General features: G+C 38.1%; 1 protein-coding gene across 9 annotated transcripts in view; it reads left to right on the forward strand.

Moving 5' to 3' along the window:
- Positions 1–357: 357 nt before the first annotated feature.
- evi5b (ecotropic viral integration site 5b) overlaps positions 358–12,394 on the forward strand; it is a 36,133-nt gene continuing 24,096 nt past the window's right edge. For 3 of the 9 annotated variants that reach the window (XM_023954444.2, XM_023954448.2, XM_078946213.1), the window contains exons 1-2: positions 1,227–1,538; positions 7,445–7,674. In XM_023954444.2, coding sequence (XP_023810212.1) covers positions 7,523–7,674 — 152 coding nt within the window. In that variant the 5' untranslated portion in view covers positions 1,227–1,538; positions 7,445–7,522. Of the gene's footprint in view, positions 634–1,226; positions 2,224–5,931; positions 6,121–7,444; positions 7,675–10,406; positions 10,542–12,394 lie in introns of those variants that run through there. The other 6 variants (XM_023954445.2, XM_078946212.1, XM_078946214.1 and 3 more) reach the window with 4 other exon arrangements.

Genomic DNA, 12,394 nt, shown 5'->3' on the forward strand with positions numbered 1-12,394 from the left:
TCTTTTTTTTTTGTTAAAAATATATATTTTTCCAATTTCAGACTATTTTTATTTCACTCATTTTATGCTTCTATTTTTGCACATGCTGGTTGGTGAGGTACATTTTTACATGACCTGTTTGCAGGTGTAGCAACAGGCTGGCGTGATTGTTCATGTATCATTCTTTTTCCAAGATCAGTCCCCATCATCAGCTGCTTTCAGGCTCCTGCTGTGACCTGAGGAGTGTCCCGCAAACCCTCAAAAGATATGCGTCATAACTCTTGTGCAAAACCTGAAAGGTAGCTTGTGTGTGATTGTTTGGAATGTGAAGCGTCATGTTTCCTTCCCAGCTCATCTGCACACAAGTGCTTTATTTCCAGTTTCTGTTGACATTTCACAGAGTGAACACCGGCTCTGTGAGAACACCTTTGAAACTAATCCTAAACTTGTTCTAATTATTTTATTTTTTATTTTTGCATGTCTGTCTAACGAGAAGCAAGCTTAATCTTTTGGGATTTATCTGTAATTCCTTTTTTGCTGTTTACAAGTAAAAACATGCTGTAACTGAAAGAGCTTCAAGAAAAAAAGATAAAGACTGAACTTCTGTTCTGTACTTGAAGGAGTTTGTCCCTGTCCTACAGCAATGATCTTCAGGTAAGATCTTATTTCCATCACATAATGATCCTGATCATTAAATCAGTGCTAAAATGTCAAAGTTGTAATGACTTCAGTACTGACACCAGCTGGCAAAGCCTTTTGGGGTTGAAATAATGGCACTCCGTCATACGAATCCTGTTTCCAACAAATACAGGTTTTATTTAAAAAAATATGTTGTGGATGCTTTTATTGGGCATGGAACATAGATTAGGCAAAAAGAAATCCAAACAACGCACTGTAGACACCACAAACAGATGAAACATCGTGATTTATTCGGACTATAGTAAAACGCATTACACATACTTTTTGATTAAACTTTAATGAATCAGAAAAAAACAAAAACGTCCCGTTTGCGTCTTGAATGACGTCACGACAAGAATTGTGGGAAACGCTTTCGTGGCTTCTATCAAACACTACTTCCTGTTATGATAATTTGTGTCGATTGTTAATTTTATTAATAAGGTTTTTTGGTAATTAACAGAGAAAATTCAAAATGAATGAACGAATTCGTTAATGATAAAAAAACTTCCTGTTTTTTCTTCTGATTTTTTTTATTTTTTTTATTTTTTGTGAACGTAAAGTAGCGTCTCGTGCTGGACAGCAGGGGGCAGCCTCGCGCCGGCTTTTCGTTTGCTGTGTTGTAAACACTGCTCGGTCGAGAGATACACGTATTCGGGGTGGACCTAGGAGTCAATGAGAACAGGCTAACATGACTCAGGCTAGCTTTCAAGTAAAAGATTAGCCGAACTCTCTTTGGACTTACTTTTCTTGGTGAATTCGGCTTTTCAACCCCCACCCCGTTGTTGTTTTCGTGCGTGAGTGCATTTCTCATCGTAGTGCGAGCAGACTTCGTACATGGGAAGCCGGACGCATTTGCTGCGGGTAGCTCAAAACGCTTCAAGGTAAAGGATGTCCCGGCTATTTTTTCTCTCCCTAGTGGGCTCTGGCTAATTGCTGGAATGGACTCCTAGTTACTTAACACCTCTCAGTTTGTGCTATGTGCTAAAGTGGACGACGTGACATCGCTTTAAACTATTCGGAGCTGCCGAGAAACGAACACGGTTTGAAGTTAAAAAAAACAGCTGTAACTGAGTTTGTAATTTGTTGTTTACACTTAGGTGTTTGCTTTCAAACAAACTACACTGATGACCTTAAAAACACAAAATAACAAAAGTTGAATAGCAAGTCTTTTTCTTTCTTTTGTTTTCTGGATGTTACTGTCATAGATGTATCCGAGAGTTGTGTCAACACTGCAATCATCACACCCATCTAGATATGTCGCAGCTTTCTGGGAGACATGTTGCTGTTGAATTTGATGCTAGATCTCCATTGTAGCGTACAGAGCTCCAGCCCATAAAAGGGATTGGAAACGTCTGTGGCACGAAAGCCTTGTTTTTTTTGTTAGTGGTGCGACATGCAGAGGAGGGATTTCAATCACTCGGAGCAGACATTGGATCCGGTTCTTGGGTGTCGTTAGCAGGAATTGCAGAGGCAGCATGCAACAGCTTTGTTTACAAAAAATGTTAGTTCCATCCACCAAAGACTTATCGTGGAGCAGCTTCTTCTTCTTCTTCTTCTTCTGCTAAGGTGACCTCTATAAAATCGAAGCTGAAGATGTTAAACTCATTGTTGTTCAACTTGGTGCTTTTAAAATAGGAAATTGGTGAGTCATCTTGTTAAGCACTTAAAGAAAAAAAGGGGCTTTTAAAGTGTCTATAATCCATGGTTAGAAGGTAAATAAGGAAGCATCACATCTGAGTGATTAAAAAATCTGTTGTGAATATAGGCAATGTCACACACACACACAGAATGGTGCAGAAAATAATTATTTGCTTGACAACAAAAGTTCACCTCACTATTTTTTATTGTGACCCTGGTTGTCAATGAAGGAGGTCAAAGGTTTCCTATCGGACTTCACCAGATTTGTATACTGTAGCTGGTAATTTGGTCCATTTTTCCAAGCAGATCTCAAGAGTCGTGATTTTTTTTTTAATTTGTTGCTGGGCTATACAGACTTTCAATTTCTGTATTGGATTGAGATCCAGAGACTGTCCAGACCACTCAAGAACCTTGAAATGCTTTTTATGCAGCTACTCCTTTGTTGCCCAGGCGATGTGTTTGGCATTATTGTCGTGCTGGAAGATCCAGCCTAATTTCATCCTCAATGCTCTCACAGATGGGAAGAAGTTTTTACCCAAAATGTCACCATACGTGACCCTATTCACCCTTTCCTAATGCCTTAGTCACATCTGCTCTTAGGGATGAGATATGGACTGTCTACGGGTGAAAAATGGGCGAATACGGATTGCAGACAACCTGGTGAACCTGTAAAGCAAAAATGTTCATGGAATTTTTTTTTCTATGGGCATGCTGTGGTGGGTGTTGGGTTGAAAGTGAAAACTTAAGACGCACATAAAGGCAATTAAGGGGGAAGTAGGTGAGACACAGGTATGTTGTTAGAGTTTTTCCTTTTTTCAACCCCCCCGAGCTCGTTGGTGCTGTTCAATTGAAAGGTGCACGCTCTTTGGGTGCTCCTTGCATGCAGCCTGGCTGTAAGAAATTAGAAAATTAGACAATAATAGTGTAGTTTGTCTACATCACGGCATCCTACAGGGATCTTATGGACACTTGAATATCACCTGCTCACTTTGTGCGTGCAGCATTTGTTCGCGGTCAGTAAGAAGCCAGTGTTCGCACCTCAGTAATGACTAGAGCGCGGTGTAAGGATGCCATCATCACTTCTACGTCATAAGGCTACACTATTCTTATAAATACTTCACGATACCCTTACAACTTCGAGGGCCGGCCTCCTTTTGGTTTTTCAGAAATCCTGCCTTGTCTGCTGCTGATTGCATAGATCAGGTGTGTTGAGCCATTGAGAGGCTACAATGGCAGGCTAGTTGGAAAACATGGAGGAGATTGTCTCCAAAGGTTTAGAGTTTGACACCTCCTTCATCGCCCAGGGTTCATTGTCATCCATCCATGTTTCATCCATTCATTTCTTCACTGATGGAAGGAGTTTTTTTCTTTCTTTCCAAAAATCTCTTCAGACATGGCTTCATTCATCCTTAGTTCAGATCAATCGTTCTGATGCCTTTGCAGAAAAGCAGCCCCAAGCATGCCATTTTCAACCCCATGCTTTTCAGAATGGATGGTGTTCTGGGGTTGTACCTCAGCATTATTCCCCCTCCAAACACAGCAAATGGTGTTTATACAAAAGAGTTCTATTTTGGTCTCATCTGACCACATGACATTCTTCCAATGAGCTGTCTATGTTCTAAGTGGGTCGATTCCAGACAATCTAACGTTGCTTCAGAGTTAAACATTTTCACTGACTACATTTTTTTCTGGCTCACAGCAAATCAGCTGTGAGGTCATTTGACTTAATTCTTGATTTTAAAAGGTCAGAAGCATTCTAAGCTGGTTGAGGATCATTCTTTATGTGCAACGGTGCCGTCAACCTTTTGACTCTGAGACAAAAACCTGTGCATAAATTGGAGCTGAATGTCAGTAAAATAGTCACAGATAATATTAGACGACTCATTGGTAAGATTGCAACATAGCCCAGAGGAAGTAGCACAACTTCAGTTTTTTGTTTGTCAGACTTCCAGGGGTTGTTTCAAGTAAACGAAAAGCATCTTAAGATAATGTACTTTTTTGGTATTCAAAGACAAAATTCTATGCTCCACCTTTTCTGTTTTTCACTTTCACTTCCTTTTTAGCTCGTGCTGCAGTGGACTTTGTTAGCTGTATGCAGTGCATCATGGGGCTGCTCCATGTTGATGGGAAAAAAAGTAATTTAGTCTGTTTTGGGGATTTATGTGAAAGCCTTGTTTTAAATTGAAGGCTTTTTTTTCAGAGGGAACGTCTTCTAGGAACTCTGGCATTTGTTGGGACACGTTTTTCTGTTATGTGTTTTACATATTTCTCATACTACGTTGCACTCTAAATATGCTGAGGGTTCCTAAAAATAGGGTGAAGTTTAATGATCCGTTTGCTGAGATTGGCACATTTTTCTTCTATTCATTTATTTTATTATTCATCTCTTTTCTTTAAAAGGGAATTGTTTGATTCATAGATGACAAATGTCAAGGCAAAATAACTAAGCAAAAACACACCTCAGCCCTTTCTGTGTATTGTTCAACAACCTGGTAGGACTGGATATCACTGCCAAAGTATTGAATCCACTCGATGTTTATTTACAAGTTTACAATTTAAGGCTGCACAGTGGTGTAGTGGTCCCCTGTTTGAATCCCGGCTGGGAGTTTTCTGTGTGGAGTTTGCATGTTCTCCTCATGCGTGTGTGGGTTTTCTCTGGGAACTCTGGCTGCCTCCTACAGTCCATAAAACATACTTCAGGGGTTATTTGCTGGCGACTGGTTCAGGGTGTACCCTCCCTTTGTTCAACAGTAGCCAGGATAGGCTCCAGCAGCCCTGTGACCCCTAAAGGGGATTTGGATGGAAGTTCTCAAATTGTTGTCAAACATCACTTTATTTTTTCAATGTACATGTAAAACCTATTTTGATTTACTATAAAAAAAAATCATTATATAATCAGGAATTGAAACTAAACATTGGTAGAAAATTAGGAAATGTAAGATAAAAAAAAAATCAACTGAAAGCTGTTTTTTATGACCAGGAAGCTCTTTTAAATACAACATTTCCATGATCAATTTAAAAGTGTTACAAATATGATGCTCATCCTTGAAAGAGAGGTTGTTTCGCTGTGGCGACCCCTGATGGGAAAAGCCGTAAGAGAAAGAAGAGTAGATAGTTTTTTTAATCCAAGTTAATTTACAATGAAATAATAATGTGAAGGGTTCTCTAAGTCCACATTTGACTTTGCATCATAAAATAGAATTGCATTACTTGTTAGAAGAAATACTGTCCTTATTTTATGTAGTGTTTTCTGACTTTTCAAGAAACCCTTCACAAGTTTGCCAGACAGTGAGCCACCAGAGCAGACTGCATAGGGACCAACAAGTTGCTGAAAATGTAAAACACTGTTATTTGTACTGAATTAGTCAACACAAATCTGTTTCAAACCTACTTTTTCTATTAAAAATGCAGGTTTATCTCTGCAAACCCCTGCAGAGGAGTTATTATAGTAACAGACTCAAACAGAATTTGTTTATGATCAGGAAATAAACTGTTTCCTCTTAAAAAGTTAGTTCCACCACTTACAATACTTTTACTGCAATTCCTGTTGAAGTCGTCAGCATTTTTTGACGGGGTAAGGCATGTTCTCTGATGTGATCAGGAGACTCGGAAGGGTTGTCTTTTCTGAAGAACTTTGACCACTCCTGTGAGGATGATCACCGTATGACTGGAGGACTTTGTGTCAATTGGATTGAATGTTTAGAATCTTTCAGATGATTTTTTTTTAAGTCAACCCAGATGAAATGGTTTCATTTAAAGACGGATAGATGGTAAATGGAGTCGTTCACAGAAAGTTGCTGAATTTGGATTATTTTGGGAAAGAAGGTAAGAATCAAGATGAGATATCGTCCATTTTATCCTTATTAAAAGATGAAAAAATGACTTTAACGTACAATAAACATTTCAAAGTTGGGGTAGAAGGCAGCAGAGTAACTCAGATTATGTTTGTTTCTCACTTGATTGTTTTGCTGTGAGTTGGACTAACTCAGAAATGGGGCTTTAATACTGATAGGTTTGTACATTTCTTTGGGTTTCATTTCTCTTAGTTCTTAGGTTCTAGCCCCCTGAAAAATAGAAAAAAATTTTTTTTCTAAAAACAAGAAACCCCTTTTTCCTGCATTGACTGTAACTTGCTGAGCTGCTCAAAAATATCAGCAAGACAAGCACATTGTGTATGTCATAGTTTCCTGTCAGACAGCTGTGTACAACATAATTCTATAGGATAGGTGCTTTTTAATTATACCTTGTTTTAAGGGGTTCGCCACTTTGATCTAGCCTTTTAACCAATCTCTGACACACTGGCTGCCAAAAAGCAGGGCTTTCTGGTTCTTTCAGGGTCACTCTTCCAGGAATATTCTTTGGATTCCAGAATTATTCTGGACAATCAGGCAGCACTATCAACATTATTCCCAGCTTTTGTTGTTTTTGTAAGTTTGAATAGTTACACGCTCTTTTGTGCAAGAAGTAATAATCACACATTAAAGTTTTTGGTAAATGGTAATGGTAAATGGGGTATACTTATATAGCGCTTTCTACCTTCTTACGAAGGCCCAAAGCGCTTTACAGTCACAGTCCCATTCACCCAGTCACACACACATTCACACACACATTCACACACTGATGTCGGCTTTTTGTCCATTTTAAAAATCAGTAAAAGAAAATGTATTTCTCAAACACAGGAGATCATTCTTGTACTTCTTGAACATCCTTTGAGTGCCTTACTTTATAATCTTAAATACATTTGGCATCGTGGTGAGCAAGTTGTATGTTTTTTGACATGTACTTGTCACAATTTATCTTTTTTTCAAAGTAGTCTGAAACTAGTTTCTCATATTTGAATTCTGTGTTTATAATTTTGTGTACTCTGTTTTATTTTCAATCTGTTCTGTAGTATTTGACAGAAAACAATAGCTTGTCTTTTACCTGTAAGGAATGTTTTTTTATGAATGTAAAAAAGAGTGTTTTAAAGATTTCACTATTAAATACATTCTCATTGGGGTTTATCTGGGTGCAAGCCTGTTTTTAAGCCATTTAGGGGAACCTGATTGGCTAAAGCGGATCTAAAATGATGCAGCTGATGTTGACTTGATCTCTGTTCTAACAGAAACTGTGAAGCAGGAATAAATGATCGACCCTTCTTCTTCTTCAGGTGGCGGACAAGGTTGCAGGAAAGCTGAGTTCTACTCTCTCATGGGTGAAGAACTCGGTGTCCCACACAGTCAGTCAGATGGCTAGCCAGGTGGCCACGCCCACATCCCTGCAGACCACTGCCGCCTCCTCGTCCACATCGCTTTCCTCGCCGGGCCTCTCTCCATCCTCGCCAGCGCGGCTCAGTCCTGATGAGATGGAGTTGCTTGCCAAGCTGGAGGAACAGAACAGGCAAGTGTTTAGTACACATCTTTGTGTTTATGGGAAGGTTTTCAATGTGTGTATAGTACAGCTGGATTGTCTTCAACCTAGGTTTTTATAATTATTTTTAAGGTACAGGCGGTTCATGCCTTACTTTCTGGTGTCTGTGTGTCTGCCTTTGCATTTCTGCAGACAAACTAAAAAAATCCTATAAATGTGCCGTCTGCATTAAAACAGCTCTGTCAATTCCCTCTAACTACATTGTCACCACATCTGATTAAATGATTGTCTCTTCCTGTTCCGCTGATCTAAGACCTGTCAGTCTGCATTGTCAGTGATGAACAGACTCACAGCTTACTTTTGTTTTAGGTTTAAATCTATATACCTTAAATAAGCGTCTTGCAATATATCTAACTAAGGAAGCATATTTGTTTTAGCTTATATTTTGCTCGACACCTCCTTTTTGTCGTGTTTTTTATGTTCATCTGAAGAAAGGCAGGAATATTGATCACTGATTCTATAATTCGATAATTACAACTCAGTGATTATGAGCATAAAAATTACAACCTGAAAGTTTATTTTTCTGTAGCCAGTTTAGCTTCTTTATCTATAGGATTTAGAGTCCTCTTCATTCCAGATATTTTAGGCTTCTTTAGTTTAATTCAGTCCACAGACCCCATTCACAAGGCTTCAAAGTAGAAATTAGTGTGTGATAATTGGCAGACAAGCACGGTTAAGTTAAATATACTCCAGTTACTTTAATTTATTTTGTTTTGTTTTTTGCCATTTTTCAAAAAGTAACATTGAGCCAAATAAATTGCTGGAGCTAATAAAAATTGGATCTACATGTTAGCTTTGTATCCTTATGCAAGTTTTAGGTGTTCTTTTTCACAATACTTTAACAAATCATAAACAAGCTATTTTATCCATAAAACTATGTTTTCCTTATGTATTTCTACACTTTGGGGGGGATCCTTGAATGTACCCGTTCAGTTTCTGACTGTTTGCGCTCTGCACAGTACCGATCTTTTCAGACCAACACATAAACAACTTTAACTGTCAAAACTAAGTGAAAAATGTGTTTAAAATATATTGTACTGATACTAACCACAGTGGTGTATAGAAGTATTTGCTTTAGTCCTGATTGCTGAGGCAAAAATGTCCTGCATGAAGGATGAAAAAAACTGCAGAGTAAAAAAACAACAATAAATTCTCGGATTTTTGACAGAACACATCTTGTTAATCCCTAAGACTTTTGAGAAACTTCTCGGGGGCGTCTAACGATTCCTTTTAACAACTATTCGTATCATAATTTGTGGTCGCTGATACAATTCTTGGTGGATCTTGGTTCACTTTGAACGATTCGATTCTGTTGACTGACCTAAAATCGATTCAGGACATCTTTAGCCAAATATTCAACCAGTGTGGCTCAGAGAGAAATAGCTGAGTACTGAACAGTGCAAGTAAAGTTTTCCACATTCCTTGTATTTCTTGCAAGATAATCAAGTGCAAATTAAATGTGTACAAACAAACAAGTAAATAAGAATTGATGTCAAATCCATTCACATTTTAGTTTCATGAAGTTCAGCCCACTGTTGTTAGAGGGGTGTAAAGTGTCATGCCCAAAGACAAAACAGTTGGCTGGAGGAAGCGGGGATCAAACCGCCGACCCTTCAATCATTGGCTGACCTGCTCTTAACTACCTGAGCCACTGCCACTCACTAGGTGGTGATAGCTTGGTTAATACCAAGTCTGCAAAAAACAAGTGGGTTTTATATCCTTCAAAGTTTTCTAAAAGACATATTGCCAATTATCACTGATTATAGTTGATGCTGAAAGTGGCCCAACTAGTTATTAGGTTTAGGGGGACAATCATTCTTCACACAGAGCCATGTAGGCAATTATGTACTTTTCCTTAGAAATAAACAAACATTACATTATGTGTTTGTTTGTGAAATCTTTGTACACTGGTACATTTTTTTTATAAATCATGAAATCGTTGTTTATTTGTGAAGTATTGAAAAAGATTAACCAAAAAGATCAAGACGAGGAAGAAAACACTCATTTTACATCACTTTCTGCTAGGTACTTACTTCAATAACATGTCTGTCTTGTTTGTCATTTTACTCACAAAAAAACTGTTTTCAGCTATACGCAGATTTGAGTTACTGGGATACTTTGGTGCATTTGTGCCTGATAAATGCAAGTTATGAAACACTAAGTGGGATTTCTCAAACACTCTTGCTTCAGTAATAACAGTGTTAAACCATGATGTAAAACTGTATCATTGCTAGTTTTTGAACCTCTATTGAGTCACCCCTCTTGAGTGGCTGTACAGCCATGGTTAGCTAAAAAAAACTAACAATTCAGAACTGGAGTCCTTTGGAATACATTTTACAGCAAAGCTCAGTACGGAGCTCAGAGGTTGTGAGCTCATTGGTACTGCCACAGACAGTCTTTAGTAGGTCGTTTGACTTTTTCTTGTGATAAAATAATCTGATGTAAGGTCATCAGCACAACAATCCATTGATCAGCAAAAGCTTTTGTTTAGTGTACATTTTTTCTTCGTCTGGAGTCCTACTCTGAATTCCGTTGTTTTGTGCCTATGGCATCAATGAAGCGCATTCATTTACATTGACATCAAGGCGCCTACGAAACTGCAGCAACAAAAAGGAGGACTTTGTTGGGCTTTTTTTTTTAGCTTGTGTGACAGATAATGTGTTATCTTTTCAGGAGTTTGAGTCGTGTGTGGCCTTTGTACCCAACAGAGCAGATAAAAAGCATGAGCACTCACTCTTTAGTCTTGCATTTAGTGGAGGCTCTGCCAGATATTTCAGCTTTTAGGAGTTTATAAAAACAAATTGGAGACATGTGGACTACATCATGAATTTATCCTGGTAAGATTATATGAATTTCATGAGATGTTTTTTTTTATTGTTCAAACAAATAGAAAAACTACAATGAGAGGATATTTGCCTTTTTCTTCTTATTGTAAGCACGATCGTCTATTAAAATAAATAAAATACAGTTTATTTATAAAAGCCCCATTTCAAAAATGTGGGTATCTCTTAGTGCTACACACTATTACAGTGCCTTGTGGAATTATTTTTATTAGAAGAAGAACTTTTAATGTATTTTACATTCAGAGCTTCTGACCTGTATTTGATCAGTGGTGAATTATTACCAAAGCTCAAAGTATGTTTACAGGTAACGTTCCAGTACAAAATTTGAACCAATTAAACAACACTTAAAATGGTCCAGTGCCTTTTAAATCTTTCTTCAAAGTTGTTCCTGTCTGTGTTCTCTTCACACAACACGTAAAAGCTGAGTGCAGGTTAAGAAGTTCTCTTTGCGGACTCCTCTTTCCCATTATCGATTTCACTTCATCGCAGTTGACCTAAATTTAACTGTAACATTAGCCATTCTTTGAGCACACTCATTATCATCAAAGCTACTTTCCAAGATCAGGTGTCAAGCCTTTGTGTTTTTGTCATGAGCTTGGTACTATGCATGCTTCTCCTTAAAGTCCCACTCTGATCATCTTTTGATCTGTTATAAGAGTGTTCCCAGTGGTCTTTTAATTATGATTATGCTGTCTTTAGGCTAAATAAAAAATCTGTCATTTTCTTGGACATAGTTTCTGCAGATCAGCAGTTCATAAGAAATTCCCCTCTTAGTTGGGGGCGGGATCATTCACGCAGTATAAGCCTGCCCTTATTTCCCATAATTCCTTTGTTACAATCAAATCACATCAAAGTTACTTTATTTTTTTTTGGAACACAGAGCAGAGACAACCATCAATAAAATAAGTAGAATCAGTAGCGTTAATAGATACGCTCATTAAGAAACAAACAATATAAACTCAGACCTGCTGAAGTAACCTGAAAAAAATGTATTGAACGAAATAATAATTAAAAGCCACTGAGATGCCAAAATACCATTAGCAGTCGAATTGAGGTTTGTACAAAACTTGATCTGAATCTCCGAGGGGCAACAAACTGTAGTGGCTGTAAGGAATGTCTGTGACATCTGTGGCGATCAGTGAACCTTTGTTTTTAATTCTTTTATTGTAAATATTGAATGAAAGGATGGACTCAATGAAGCATTTATAAAGAGTTCCAAGGATGGATGGATGGATTTGGAGTTTTTGAAGTTTCCGAAGTAAAAAGAGGCATTGTTGGCATTTACTAACGAGGTATTCACTGTTAAACTGAAATGTGAGTTTGTGTTCAATTATGGTACCAAGATATTTATGAGTGTCCAGTTCATGCGGCAAGACATCTGTACATGTGGTGTCCATGATCACAGTATTGTCCGAGTATTTTATATATGTAATTCCCGGGGTTGATATTCATTTGTGAACAGATTGAAGAGAAGTGGGGAAATCACAAAGCTTTGTGGCGCACCTGTGGAGATTGTCTTAATGGAGCTGAGGTTACTCTGACCCACTGAGGTCTCACTGAGAGTGAGAACCACCAATTATCTCTCTGTATGATGTTGCAGAAATAAGTTACATCAAGGCAAGTCCTACAGTATCCAGGGGCCTGGAGAAACTCTGCCTCATTAACTTCTGGTGCCTTTACTCTGCAAAATGGTGCGTCTTTTATTATATGAATACATTTTGATGTGATTGGGACCTTTAAAGGGATTCTTTTATTCCCTCAAAACATCCCCAGTTGAGCAACTCTCCACCCACATGGTACCAAGTGTTGATGCCACACTGCTTTTCCCGGTTAAAGTGCATGACAGT

Source organism: Oryzias latipes, chromosome 4 (genome assembly GCF_053564925.1).
Source record: "Oryzias latipes strain Hd-rR chromosome 4, Olatipes_Hd-rR_3.1".
In the NCBI taxonomy this organism is placed as follows: domain Eukaryota; kingdom Metazoa; phylum Chordata; class Actinopteri; order Beloniformes; family Adrianichthyidae; genus Oryzias; species Oryzias latipes.